General features: G+C 45.2%; 1 protein-coding gene across 4 annotated transcripts in view; it reads left to right on the top strand.

The window, feature by feature from the left end:
• The window catches only part of Cdc2rk (cyclin-dependent kinase 10), a 57,413-nt gene extending 43,556 nt beyond the window's left edge, over nucleotides 1–13,857 (top strand). The window contains exons 15-16 of one of the 4 annotated variants that reach the window (XM_077686761.1): nucleotides 1,927–2,003; nucleotides 13,631–13,857. In XM_077686761.1, the coding sequence (XP_077542887.1) occupies nucleotides 1,927–1,981 (55 nt within the window). In that variant the 3' untranslated portion in view covers nucleotides 1,982–2,003; nucleotides 13,631–13,857. Of the gene's footprint in view, nucleotides 1–1,926; nucleotides 2,026–13,630 lie in introns of those variants that run through there. The other 3 variants (XM_077686762.1, XR_013319569.1, XM_077686763.1) reach the window with 3 other exon arrangements.
• The last annotated feature ends 984 nt before the right edge of the window (nucleotides 13,858–14,841 follow it).

Genomic DNA, 14,841 nt, shown 5'->3' with positions numbered 1-14,841 from the left:
GGCACCCTATTTTTTTCTTTTCCATGGCCAAGTTAGAGAGGTGAGGGGAACACGTGCTGTGTCGTATGGTTCATTATCTTTCGTTTCCTCCTTATTTTTGTTTGTTTGTTTGTTTGTGACCATGAAACGATGTGTCAGCTGCTCATTCTATCAGTGGGACCCCCAGAAACTTAACTTCAACTGGTATTGTGCATTAGGTGACTGCATTTCAAGCGGTATGCTATACATCAAGTTTTGTGGCAGGCAAACTGGTGGTCACAAAAATCCAGCATTGTATGCAGTCCCACACTGTAAGCAATCACGTTATAAATGGTCTCCACTGTAGTATATTCCAAAATATTTGCAGCTTTTAGAATAAAAAACTGATTTATGCGTGGCATGCAGTAGAACTGATGGTTGAACTGTTCGCTTCTAAATTATTCGACTGAAACTACTACATATTTGCTCTGAAGTTTATTTGAACTTAATGTCCTCTATTCAGTCATGCCTACCTCCCAAAAAGACAGGGCCACCCTTTGTGCATGTTTTTCAGTGGACGGGGCACATTTTTATGCAACTTCGCAAACTAATTTTGTGCTTGAGGTGGGTGGGGCACAGCATACCCTCCTTTTATTATTTTTGTTTCTGTCATGAACTTAGTGCCACTTCTTTGACATGCTTTGATTCAGTCTTAAGCAGCCTGCACAAACCATGTGTCATTTTCACTAAATTAAGTCTCATAAATGTCTTTATTACTGGCTACAAAAACTGTTACATGGTAAACCTCATTACAACCAACATTAAAAAACTGCAAACTTTGCTGTATTGAAAATTATGTTTTAGAACCTCCTACATTTGAAGTAGGAACAAATTTATCCTTTTCTATAGCTGGGCTTTTGGTAACTTGCATATGTTACAAGTTATCCTGTTTTTACCATGAGTTTAATCTTACTGTTCCAAGGCCAGGGACTGGTGCATCATGCTTGAACTGCCAATGATGATCAGACATCAAGTGCTAGCTGTCAGAGGCAAGAGGTGGGCTTTTTCTGACCCACAGCAGCTAGATACGGGACGATAGGATCAGGTCATCAATCGGAGGTGACCTCCGTGATGTTCGTGACCAAGTCAGAAAAACATTGGCCCACAGCCCCTTGTAATGAGCATTACGTGGAGAAACTCCTGGTGAGGTATAGCTCAAAACTGTGACTAGATTTACATTGGCACAGTCTCATTCAGTACTCTCACGTTCGCAAGAAACAATAATCTCATCAGAGTTGCACCTAGGCTGTGTGGCACCCCACATGGGGGGGGTTATGGGTGAATGTGGGCCACCTTGGGTTCTTTATAACACTAGCCAAAATCTCACACACAAGCATTTTTGGTTTTAACGTGCCTCAGCAAAACAGTCTTGGCAGCTAGCAATTGAACCTTTGAAAACCTTGTGGTCAGCAGCACCGTGTCTTAGCTACTGAGTGACAGATGCAAATCTAGTTAGTTATGGTGAAGCCTGGACTAACTTTGGCAAAACCGAGAAAGCTGTAGGCAATTTATAATTCTGTTATGTTGCACTTTGATTGCAAATGCAAAATAGAGGAAATTGGTGCAATTTATAATTCGGTTACGTTGCACTTCGATTGCAACCATTTTGGCACGTGGGCAGTGTTCAGTAAATATTTTTGCAGACTGCCAAATTTTAGTATAGAATAGGGTGAACAAAATATGCTTTACACGATGAGAGGTGTATCTGCCAATATATTGAATGTTTGAGGAACCAGGCACGTAATAGATAATTTAATGGGATTGTCTAAAACTTGGTATTTTTATTGCATTTATATGTTGAAGTACATGCACACTTTCACTAGTTATTTTCAGAAAACTGACTGTTCTTTGCCTCTGAGTGGTGCTGAAAAGTTTTAAAATTCCCTGACTCTTTCCTGATTTTTCCAGACTCTCCATATTTCCTGAGAATTCCCGGCTGGCAGACCCCATGCAGCCCTTTTAGCCCTGCTTTTCCAAGCCCAGAGGTACACTGCGTGAATTGATGAGGCAAGCTTGATATGCTGATAGGGCAGCTGGCGAGACCTCACTGTCGTTTACGGATGTCCTGCTGCTGTGCACGGAATTGCGGCTTTTCATGCATTGAAAGGAAAGGACCAGCCATGAGTGAAAGGGGAAATTGTCGTCCTTGAAAGGGCACTAAAATGAAACGACAAGTTGGCTTGTGTTGGTAGATTAAAGTACCTAGAATAAATTTGTACCGCTCACAGCAGCAGCAGTAGCAGTTTTTTAATAATGCAGGAAATGCCAAATACCTGAGAACAAGTATTGCCACCCCCTACATATTTCTGCGCTACAACTTGTGGTGTCACAGATTGTGCCAGTTGAAAGGAGACTCTCAATTCTTGCTCAAACATTCTTCTTCAGACGTTCTTCTACATCGGCAGTTGAGGCCCCTGCAGCTGTTAAGCAGTAAACGTATGTGGCAACTTTTGTTGAACCCATAGGTGGATGCTGCTTGAATGGGGGGGGGGATCACCTCTGGATCTGTCACTGGACTGTCCAAACTTCTGTAATCATCATCAACAGACTATTTGTTATTTGTATCCTAAAATGAATCAACTGTGAACGTCTCACCCCTCGATTGGCTGTATTTGCGAGTGTGTGCAAAGAACATGCAGGTGGCCGACTTTCCCACTCAAGCCCTGTTGTTTTCATAGAAAGTTCAGAAATCACTGCTGCAAGTAAAAGAAAAATACTGTGCCAAAATTGTAACTGTAGTCTCGAAGCTATGTACCTACTTGCAGTTCTTTTTCTTTGGATGTTATCATCTTAATTTGGGAAGTATATATATTGGGACCCATTTTATTTTTTTTTTAGCTGGGAGGAAACCAATCTTTTAGCGATGCCTGCCAGAAACTCTGGCTTTGGATAACAAGAATAACTGGGCAAGTAACTGCGATGTTCGTGGCATGACTGTAGCCCACTTCAATTTCATGGGTGGAACAGCTGCGCCATTTGTGCCATTGAGCGCCGAACTTGTTTACCTGTGCCATCCTGCATCAAACCGCCCCTATAGCGCCGTGCTGCGCCAAAGAGCACGCATTTAGCCGCGAGATACAACCACCATGATGCCTCATGCTGAAAAACTTGGCTGAAAGCATCGTGTTTTCGCTTTCAGTGCGGTTGCGGTTTCGGTTTCATCAAGGCTTTGAGCGACTATGGAAGTTGGTTTTTGCTAAGCTGTAAGGCCGCAGGCGCTACGCGCCTACACCGCCTTCACTCTGGATTCATTTGTGTCGCATTTGGACGATTTTGTTTACCAGTGCCGGCCGCTGCGCCACAATAAATGAAAAATGACCAAAAGTGAGTGAAATGTTTTTGGGTCACATCACAAACAGGCGAGGTAATTGCTCATTTTCGTCTGTGAACTTTGGGGTTAGCTTTGCTTATGTAGAGGATGGTCCAGCATTAATTATACTTTTTAACAGACTCTCGTTACGTAGTCCACTCTCGCAACCCCGTGACCGGCAAAGAAAAAAGCTATGTTCAGCTTCGCATGCACAGATGCAAGCAAATGCCTTGTTTTACGGAATGCCGCCGTGAGTTCGCTTTACACTGCCGTCTACTGGACACGAAGCCAGGCCTGTTATCTGATCCCCATCGACTCTGTGCGTGGGATTAAATTTGAACAGTGATAACGCGGCGCACTCACTGGGGCCAAAGGTAAAAACTCCGCATATTGTAAATTTACAGATATAGTACAAGAACTGCGTTTATGGTTCGAAGTAGTTTCTAGTACACGGTAGAATGCCTGATATAGTAGATACAAAGATTAAACCTAATTGGCAGGGGGCTGGCACAGCTGCCTGTGCCAGCTACCTGTCAAACCAAACCTGCTCCAAAAGGCCTTTCTGGCGGCTCCTAGACTGCTCCCTAACCCATGTAGCCTGTTCCACCCCTGCAATTTGTACTTGCAAATTATGTCAGCAGGGCATGAGCTGGTTTGAAGGCACTTTCTAGTTTTATCCAAGGCCTATGTTTGCATTTTGGCAATTCAAGCATGCACAGTTGAAACTCATCTCCAAGCAAAGCAGTGCATCTGCGCGTTTTTTGTCTGTTTCCACCTTTCACACACACACACACACTAGGAGATTTGTGTTTCAAGCTTACAGTCCTCTGCTTGGTGCCTGTAAAAACTTCTGCTGGGGCAAATTTTCGGGTGGAAACTGGATTTAAGCACACGTGCAAACATTAGGCAATATTGAGCTTTACGTGAGACGGAAGGACTTAATGCGTACTGAATGGTGGGATGTGCCCCAAGAGCTTTGAGTAAACCTCTGATTCTATCTTAGGGGGCTACTGACACTCTGTGAGCACGGTACATACATAAAATGCTTTTAAGTTACAGGCATAGGTCGGCAGGCTCACCGCGAGTGCTTCACTCACCCCCCCCCACTCTTGCACTCACCACTCACTAGTGAGTGGTGAGTGGGAGGGGGGGGGTGAGTGCACCACTCGCGGCGAGCCCCTCTCACCACTCGTGAGTACGCCACTTGTGGTGAGCCCCACTCGCCACTTGCATGGTGAGCCCTGCTCGCAACTCAGGAGTGGAAAGTGCACCCGCGCTAGTTGCGCGATGTGCAGAGCTTACTGCATTGAGCACGCTTGTACTCACTGTTGGCTATTCGTGGCAGGAGCTGCTCACAGTGTTGGTTGCTGCTGGCACTATCTAATCGTACGCACAGCCACTAGTTAAAGGCGCAGTTTCATTTAGCTTTGGGAATATGTCATCACTGCACTTCTGTTATGGAGCACCAAGCAATTACCTCTCAGGTGGTATGTTGGTTTAGGGATACGATTTGGATGGACATCTGATGCTGTAATGCTGATACTTTTTTGTGTCATGACTCATGGAGGGACTGCTGCGCACACTAATGCCGAATGATGTTCCGGGCTTGTAGTGTTCTGTGTCAGAATTGGTGTTGGTAATGTCGTCACAACAAAGCGAATGCACTTTAATACCGCTGCGCACTGCGATGGAAGCATTAGGAAGCACTACGGTATAGTGTCGTAGTCAGAGACGTAGCCGGAGGGGGTTTGGGGGTTTGAACCCCCTCCGAAATTTTTTTTCAGGCAGCGCGTAAGCCAAGACTCGGTGTTCCTTTTGGCAAAGGTGCTCCCTTCTGAAAACCCATAACCCCCTACGAAAAAATTTTCTGACTAAGGCCCTGGTAGTAGGTAGTGCTTGCTACAGCTGTCAATATATAGGCTGTTCTGAAGCGCCAATTGTGAATGTCTGTACTCATTGGAAAAGGCATCGCAGATTTTTATGGATTCACATATCAGAATGGCGAAACAGTTTGGATAGGCGAATTGCGTGTTGTAGAAGAAGTAGCACATTTTAGAGGCATTGGCATATTAAATGTATCAGTATTTACTATCTGTACTTGTTACGGCGGCTCTCTGTTATGACACTTCGTTTTCACACAGACCTGGCGTCTCACATCCTTCTACACTGCAGTTACGGTGCTAGCCTTGAGGCATGCGATTTGCTGCTGTTTCTGTTTGACACACCTGAAAACTTCAGCGCGTGTGTTTTATTGCAAAATTCACCAAAAATTATTATGTTTCGTTATGTTGTATTGATTCATATACGCCAATGTGCGTACCTTTCACAACTTGCAGCAAACGAAGTAGCTCGCCTTCACAAGGACCTGCCATAGTATTTGTCATTATGACTCGCCAACTGCGCCCCTTCGTTTAGTTCCCTGGCTCCCGCTGAAGTTTGCGTATGCGCTCGTGCAGATTGACAAGAATCGTACATTATGTCCGACTCTTCATGTGCCTTATTTAATCGGGGAGTACGAATCGCTACTGTTGCATGCAGTTTCTTAAATATTTATTTCATATCGTCAAATTGCAGAAGGTAAAATACGCGATGCTCACGCTGATATGTTGTCATCGACTGTCATTTACCGTTACGGTTGTGAAATTGCATGTTCAATTTGAAATCGAGACCTGGGCTCCCGCATTTGGCTTTTTCAATCTCTCCGTGCACGGTCCTCAACCAGCTAGTTATGAAAGCGAAATTTCTTGCAATGTTTTATTTTCGTATTTCATGTTGTGGTTAGCTTGAACACTGTAGTCCCTGCCATTCTGCTATGCTAAACCTCGCTGAAAAGGGCCTCGCAGTCTAGTGTTCCTCAGTTTGTGCCCCATAATAAGTACAGTTATGGACAAATGAAATGCCAACACGAAACTATGAATCAGAACATGCGAAATTGAAAAATACTGTTCATTGAGGTCCAATAATGGTGTGGTATTGGTATACAGGAGGGGTTCTCAGGCATGTTGGTCCCAGGGAACCCTGCTAAGTTCCATTAAGTGCCAGGGCTGCTCCTCGTTTGCGATACAGGTGGACATCATGAACTGTTGACTCGCAGGCTTACTGCGACTCAAGACCTCGCTGACTGCTGTGGCTGCTCCAATTACACAAAGCTTAGTGCGCAGCACTTAAGCGTCCACTCCTGTGGTTTCATGGCGCTGTCGTGTATATATAAGCCTTTTGCATGGGATGGAATATGGAATGGGAATGTAATTACATGTATCCTTCCCAAAATAGAGCGCATTTTATAAGTGCTGTTTTTTGTCAAAATATGCAAAAATATGCAATAGAACCAACCAGCCCAAGTTCAAACATTAGGAAGTCAGAGCCTCGAATTTAACAATAAGCAGTATTTTTAAAATGGCTTGGCTAATTAAAAGCACGGTGCATTGATGAGCAACATGCCTACTACAATTCTGTCCGAAGTTCGTCGTGATTCTTCGCAACTGCAGCTCTATGCCATTGGTATCCGTTGTGTGGAACCCCACCCCGTCTTACGCCTTATGATTTTTTTTACCTTGGCAGCGCCTACGGGCCAGCGCCTGCTGTCTCCCCACCCTTCACTTCTTTTGTGTTTTGCTTCTGTTACTGTCGGCGACTTGGTCGCACATTCGCTAGTCACTGCAAGCTTCGCATATAGCTTGCGCGCCGCTCCTCCCCCCCAACCGTTTTGCAATGCACTTCCCTGTCTAGACACACTGGCGCCTTTGCCCAAAACTCTGTCGATGAAGGTCTGCAGTTCAGCACACTGTGCACTCTCCCCCTCCATACACAGAGAGAGAGAATAAACTTTAGAAAACATGTGCGGCATTAGTTCGGGAAGCTAGTCGAAGCACGAAAGCCCACTTAAACGTAACTGCGACTGCGGCGGTGCCTGCCAGAGCCCCGACGCGACGGTTCACGCCGAAGAAAAACCTGTGTTCGCTTTGTTCTAGGGAGCTTGTGCAAAATCTGCGAATGATTCAAGCCGCCAACGAACCTCGCCCCAGCTAGAAGCGCTCCATCGCATTAGAAGTCATTCGTGCAACCAATGAAACCTTACGTAAAGCTTTGCCAACACTTGTTTACTTGCACTGGCTGAGACACTTGGTAACCACACCAGAAGCATGTGGTGATGAAGGGATCCAGGTGGCACTGCCGCCGCAGTGGCGCCTCTTAGCAGCCAGAAAAGCCCAACGCTTCATTTAGGAGCTCACTCATACTGTAAATGTTAGACAAAGCTTCTCATTCGGCTATCTGTGCAGACCACCCCCTCCCTCTTTTCTAGCTTTCTATTGGAAATAAAAAAAAATGGTGCAGGTTGCACTAGTGGTGCCAGAATGGCGAAGCAGCAGAGCTGGTATCCCCTCTCCCTTTGTTGGAGACCTGGTTGTTGCACCTCGCATGGGTTTCCCAACTTGCCACTGAACTGAAAGTTCTCCATGACTGGCAGCCCCGGATCTTTTATCAGCAGGCTTTCACATCTCTCCCAAAGTGGATCATGTTAGCACGCGCTATAACTCGTGGCAATCGGTTTCGCGAACTCTGTGTCTGTAGCGCGAACTGGACGTCTGTGCTCCCCACTTCAGGCACGAACGCACATGAACCGGCGAGGAAAACAGCATACGAGAGATCCCGCTACGAACGCTGGGCAGAGTGTTCTCGAAGGTCAAGCTGGCCGACGCTTGGCTTGCCTCACAAAGTGCACGCTCACGTGCACTCACTTGAAATGGTCTTTTTATTATTATTTTAAAATGATGAGACTGCCTGATTTGCCTCCCATTTAATTTATTACACGTTTTCTTTTACCAGTGCACATGCTTTTTTCTTTGCACACGCTACAAATTGCATTTTTGCTTGCTCGAACATTTTTAGCCTGATCTCACTTGTACTCCTCGCAATGCCGCTTCTGTGAGGCTCCGGGCACGCTTTACCACATTGTGTGGGGCTGTGATAGAAACCCTAACCTACCCCCTCTGCCCTTCCCCTCCCCTGAGCACTGGGAGAGAGCACTGTCCAGCTCGGACCCTGATGACCAGCTTTGGCTGGTGAAGAGAGCCCAAGAAGCTGGACGGTCTCAAGGGGTCCTGGAATAAGGACTCTTCCCCAAGGCGAACTTTTTCATACGGACCTTTATTCTTCCTCCTCCTCCTCCTCACTTCTACACGACTGATTCCAGTTTGCCTAGGTGTTGCTCGACTGTCGGAGGCACCAGTAGTTGGCTGAAAGTAATGCTTACAGTGGGTTGTGGTCGCAGTTGCTTCTGCTGTTTTTCTAGTTGATATTGTAGCGGGTGTTGTAATATTACAGTAGAACTGAAGCTTATTGCCAACTTCCCTTCGGCCTCTTTGTAACTGCTAATTGTGCCGTGTATGTTGCAAGCCTGTCTGCCTGTGTTGATCTAGAGCAGGGGCTGAACAGCTGCGCCATTTGCGACATTGAGCGCCAAATGTGTTTACCTGTGCCATCTGGCGCCCCTGTTGCGCCAACTCGTTTATTAGTGCTGTCCTGCGCCGCACCTCCGGAATTGAGGTGCGAGATACAACCGCTATGATGCCCCGTGCCCCAAAACTTGGCTGAAACATTGTGTTTTCGGTCTCATCAGGGTGGTTATGGTTTTAGTTTCATCAAGGCTGTGAGCGGCTATAAAAGTTGGCTTTGGCTTAGCTCTAAAGCCGCGGGCACTACGCGCCTTCTCCTCTTCCTCTTTGCATTTCTTAGTTTTGCATTTGCACAGTTTTGTTTGCCGGTGTCGGCCTTTGCAACACAATCAATGAAAAATGACCAGAGGTAAAATATTGTTACGGGAAGCAGGAAAAGGACACTGGCACATACACCAGGGGATCCACCCAGATGACGATGAGGCAGTGTGGGGCACGGGCTCTGCTCGAGCTATCGTGGCCGCTTGTACATAGTTCATTCATGTAAATATGTACATCGTTGTAGTTGATTAGAGGTAAATTTAGTTGCCCATTTTTGACGATCCTGGCTTTGTTGCCTGCAACTCTTCGTAGGGACGTGCATTGAACAAACAGGCTCGTCGACGCTTTGCCCTCGCTTGTTAATTCACTTCGCTTAATTCTTGTAAGGTAATTACTCATTTTCGCTTGTGAACTTTGGGGTTACCTTTGCTTAGTGGGTAATGGACCAATATTAATTATGCCTTCTAACACGATCTAGTTACGTAGTCTACACCGTAAGTTCATTGATTTTCACAACCTTGTGACGGGTAAAGACTTAAGCATCGCGCGCACTAAACCGTTGTTCGATAGAAAAAATGCAAACACCTTGTTTTATGGAATGCCACCATGAGTTCGCCTAAACACTGCCTTTTACCGGACGTGAGGCAAGGCCTGTTATCTGATCCCCTTTGGCTCTGTGCGTGAGGTTTGACCTTTGAACAGTGGTAATGAGGCATGCTTGCTGGGGCTGAAGGTAGATAACTCCCCATGTTGTAAACCTCAAGATTAGTACAAGAGCTGCGTTCCCAGGTCGGAGTCGGTTCGAGTGCACGGTAGAACACTTGAATAGTAGATAGATTAAATGGAACTTGGGTGGAGCGGGCACAGCGGCCAGCAGGGAGGTTAGGCAGGCACCATAATGCGGTGAAATGGTGGTACAGCTGCTCCAAACCCGCTCCAAAATGCCTGTCTGGCTGCTCCAAGCCTGCTACAAAAGGCACTTTTGCCTGCTCCCAGGACTTCTCCCAAACCCATGTACCATATGTTCCACCCCTGCTATAGCAGCTGCTAATTAAGCATAGCTTATTCAGTGGCCCTACATCTAGTGATTTTGAAGCAAAAAGGAAAATTGGTGAAAACTTCACTACTGGGAGAAGGGGAGGGGAAGGCTACTTGTAAGTGCATCGTATTGCTGCACCCTCAGTGATAGAGCAAGAGAGAGAGAGAGAGAGAGAAAACTTTATTAAACTGAGCTTGTCTTTAGCGTTAGAAGTTGGTGGTCATTGTTATCAGCCCAACGACGACCGAGGTGGCCCTTGCGATCAGTGAGGTCTGTACCTCCCTGTCGTGGGATGCCAGTGCTTCTTTCCACTGCTCAGCTGTGGTGATTCGGGGATAGGGGTTTTGGGAGCAGGCCTACAGAATGTGGGGTAGGGTGGCTGGGGCTGTGCAGAGGGTGCACCATTTACTGCAGTGTCTTCTTTCCTTGCCGACATACAACACTGCCTGTCCAAAGCTTAGACTACTTTGACGGGGTAGGCGTTATATTAGTGTTGTTCGAACCGAGGAAGCTCCTATTTCTGTGCGATTTGTTTGCTGCCTTACTTACGCAGATGTGGTGTAAAGTGAGATTGGACACGTGGTACTAACGGAATGTGATGCCATATAAGCTATAGCACCAATGACCACCAGCTGTTAGCTCTCAAAGGCCACCTTTTCCTTGTAGCTCAGCCGGCAGTGCAGCCAACTGGGAATTGCTTCATCGTGAGTTTGAATGAATTGCTTCGTCGCGAGTTTGAATATGGCCAGGGGGACTTTAACAGTGTGTCAAGTTCATGTGTCACTCAAATGTGAGGATCTGATGTGTCAGTTTTCTCATGGAAATGCATGTTTAAACACATTGTGTTGAAATTTCTGATAGGCGAGAATTCAACAAACTTTTATCTGTGAAGTGAGAATTTGACCACAACCACAGTGGAGAAGGATGTTGTATAAGTTACACAGTCAAACCCCATGACAACGAACTCTGCTTCAACGAAATTTTCACTGAAACAAATAATATCCGATCCCCCTCAGCTGCCCATAGGACTGCACAAAAGTTCCCTCGTTGTCAGTGAACAACTTTCTCTGGACCATTTCACTTGTGCAAAATTTTTTGTGGAGGAATTTTGTGTATTGGGTATAAAAAACATAAAATCATGCATTTGTGGCATTATAAATGCACGCATAGTCATTGCAGCATTATCATCAAACATTATTATTGCAGCTCTTCCCCATCAAACAGCTCCCAATTCCACAGCACCTCACTTCACTGCCACTGCAATGGAGGGCACCATTGATTGATGGCAACTAGGCGATAATGATGTAGCTAAGATGAAATTGTAAATGACCGCATGTCGAGGCACAGCGAAGCCACATTGGGACAAAACTGCATCTTAGTCGCAGGTGCTAGTGTGCCTTGTAGCGATGTTTTCACTGCTTTGTGCGTTAGTGGACACAACACTGTCAAAGCAAAGCTGAAAAGCGGAAGTTTCCTGAAAGATTTCGAGAATCATTTGTATGACATGCGGTGAACTGTTACGTAGCTATCCTTGACTCCCTGTTGTTTAGCTATATTATGCAACTGATCAGCTATTGCCAGTTACCTAGTTAACAACACTTCTGTTAAAAGAAAGTAGGCAGCCTGCACAAAGTGACTGCCCAATTACTTGATTCAAACACGCATCTTTGAAACACGCGCAAAGTCAAAGATTGCCCAGCCCATGCCAACTCAAACACCAAAGTAAAGAATACTCCTGAGGCTTATCATCTCATGAAAAACAAACAACTGGTGCACTATATTCTACACTAATGCTGAAAAAAGGGAAGAAGAAGAAAAGGAGGCAATTATCTGTCTGTGTGGGTACCCGTGTTTTATGGAATGTGCAAAGGTCCCTCGCAGCCTGGCTGGGGTGTTCCGCAGGGCTGCCCAAGTGCTTTCTGCACCATCAATGAATTTATTTATTTATTTCCAATACTGCCACTCTCAGCTTGAGAGCGTTGCAGCTGGGCACAACAAATACGATGCATTGATATGCCGCAGTAGTTGGAGGGAACGAAGAAAAGAATGAGGCACATAAAACAAACGTTCGTCACTTCATGACAATTAGTCACAACAAACTTTCCATTTCGCATAAAACCACCGACATGAATTGTATAATTCTGGCATTGTCAACACGAGATATCAAAAGAAGCAATCAAGATAAAACATTACAGAGGCTAAGACACTTGAAAAGACAAGAAAAAAAAAAAAGACAGACTCAAATATTTCATCATGAACATTGTAGTACTTCCCGAGAACTGGGGAATACTAAGGCGGAACACATGGAAATGGGACAAGGGTGCGAAAAAAATACTTTTTAGTGAGATAATGATCAGAGGATAATAAACATGTGTATCAGCCCACAACGTGAGTTCACAGGAAAAACAGTTTAGTGTTAGCTTTCACTTAACTCATCAATTATTTTTGCGAATTCAGCTGATGAACTGATTCTGGTGATGTTAGGATCCAACTGGTTCCATTCATGTATCGCACGCGGGAAAAATGAATATTTAAATGTATCATTGTGACAGAAATATTCTGTTAAAGTGTATTCGTGTTGATGTCGCGTTCGCCGGGACCAAAACAAACAAACAAAATAAACAAAAGCAGTAATACTTGCAGAATGCAGTGTTCCTGCATTGCCCAAGCCTTTGTCTAGGTGATGCTAAATTGACTAGCGATGGAGGTGAGAAACTAAAACACCTATGTGTCCTTTTCAGTGCTTTCTGAAATGTTTCCACCACAATGAAGTTTTCTGCACAACCCGTGAATTTCATTGTAGCGGAATTTGACTAGTTTGAGGCACACTCTGGTCTTGGTTCACACTACTCTGTAACTGAAATTGCCTCTTTTCGCACATATAGGGTTGAGCCAATGTACAAGGTCAACATATCAATCAATGTCTTACAATTTTTGGCAACCTGCTCTATTTCTACACGAGATACTGTTGCCAACCGATTTTCCAGACTGCCCAATATTTCAGGTGTTTTGGAGGAACAAATCACTGAGTTTTTATTTGTTTTTTTTTCTTAACAGTTTTACTTTCCCTGTCAGGTTCGAAAAATCAGTAGTTGACTGTGGTGACTACTGCAATGACTTCAGAACAGCATTGTTTCCTAAAGTGGTAGCATGCATGCAGTGTATTTTGCGTGCACATTGATTCAAAGATTCAGAATGTAGCGAACCATTCAGCATGATACCTATGCAAGAAAAAAACAAGAAACGCTTGATTGAGCCGAAGCAATTGTAACGCATCCACCCAAAATGTAACACTGCCCTCTTCAAATGGATACGCCTAAACACTTGTGAATGGGTCGTTTAGTGTCGCCTGTGTGTGGGTTGTGCCCGTACCACAAGGCCACTCGCAAAAAGTTGCGCAGAAATTTGTAGGCCGACACAGCAGTGGTGATCTAGTGACGAAATTGTCCACTGGTTATTCTTTAAATGATTTTGCATTTCTACATTAACGTGTGCTGAAATTTTGGTTTTGAGATGTTTTACACAATGTTTTTTCCTGTTTTACAGAAAGAAGACTGCAAAGCTCATCTAGAAGTGGTAGTTTTGTCGGGGGGGTTGTGACAGAAACCTTGGGCTTGCAGCAACAAGCTTTTAGTTAGCTCAACTTCATCACATGTTCTTCATTGATCCTGTGGCTTGCATACGAGGAGGAAGGAAAAAAGAATGGTTGTATCACTTGGCACCTGTGATCTTCATTGTATCATTTGTGTCTATAAAAGTGGGAAATGTTGAAACCTGTTTGGAAGAAACTCATTCTAGAAAACTTTTCTACCTGCCAAGAGCAGTGATCGCATTTTGTTCCAATTAAGCTGATCCTAATCTCTGTGCTGAAAGATGGGATCAAACAGTACAATTTGTAACTGCATTACTTTCAGGAATGCAATTAGTGGTAAACCATGCAGTGTAGCAGGATGTAGTCTGTAGGTAATTCTGCCTACCGAGGGGGTTGAGGCAACAGCCTCATCAAAACATTACGGCACAGAACATTGCGAGAGGAATAAGGGGCTTTACTGAAGCAGTGGGAACGAAATATAAAGGGCACAGAAGGTACAATCACCAAAGCACTTCAATGTCCGGAGGCTTACGGCACAACGGGACGGACGGCTGACCGCTTGCTGCAGTGCCTTGTCTCCTGGCTGGCGGCACCCCCGGCCGGCGACTCCCCTCGCTAACAAGCACCACTGCGCTTATCTAGCGGGCACAAAACGTGCCACGCCCCCCTCCATCGCACAGTCTTTCCGCCGTGCGTTCCCAGATGGCAGGAGAGGTGGCGCGTGACCGTTTGAACAGAATAATGCGGGCGCTCACAGGGGAGAATCCCTACAAGTCTCAAATTTCAGTAGGCTCGCAGATAGGTTGTATTTTTGGAATAAATGCTTATTTGCTAGTATTATGTCTAGCGAGTAAACGTACCTTAGGTTAGATACCTTCAACCCGCTAATAAGGGTATAATGCTTTGCGAGGCAAAATACTGGCTCTCTAGAATGAACGTCTGAGGTGCGACTTCTAGTCACCCAATCACAGGCCTTTTTGTTCTTTGTGTGGGTGTACGTGCCTGAGGTGGGGGTGGGGGGGGGTTGGCTTATCTGCTACATATTTGTCAAACTAATACAATGTTTTACTGTATATGCAGCGGTTGTGTGAAATACTCCAACCATACTACTATTCGCGTTTCACAGCATGTTGACATGACTTGTGCAGTGGCATATATTTGTTTT

This window comes from Haemaphysalis longicornis, unplaced genomic scaffold (assembly GCF_048455015.1).
Source record: "Haemaphysalis longicornis isolate Haplotype H1 unplaced genomic scaffold, Haemaphysalis longicornis Haplotype H1 scaffold_1, whole genome shotgun sequence".
NCBI classification, from domain to species: Eukaryota; Metazoa; Arthropoda; class Arachnida; order Ixodida; family Ixodidae; genus Haemaphysalis; species Haemaphysalis longicornis.
Note: the sequence above shows the minus strand (reverse complement) of the source record. Positions and strands in the feature narration are given on the sequence as shown.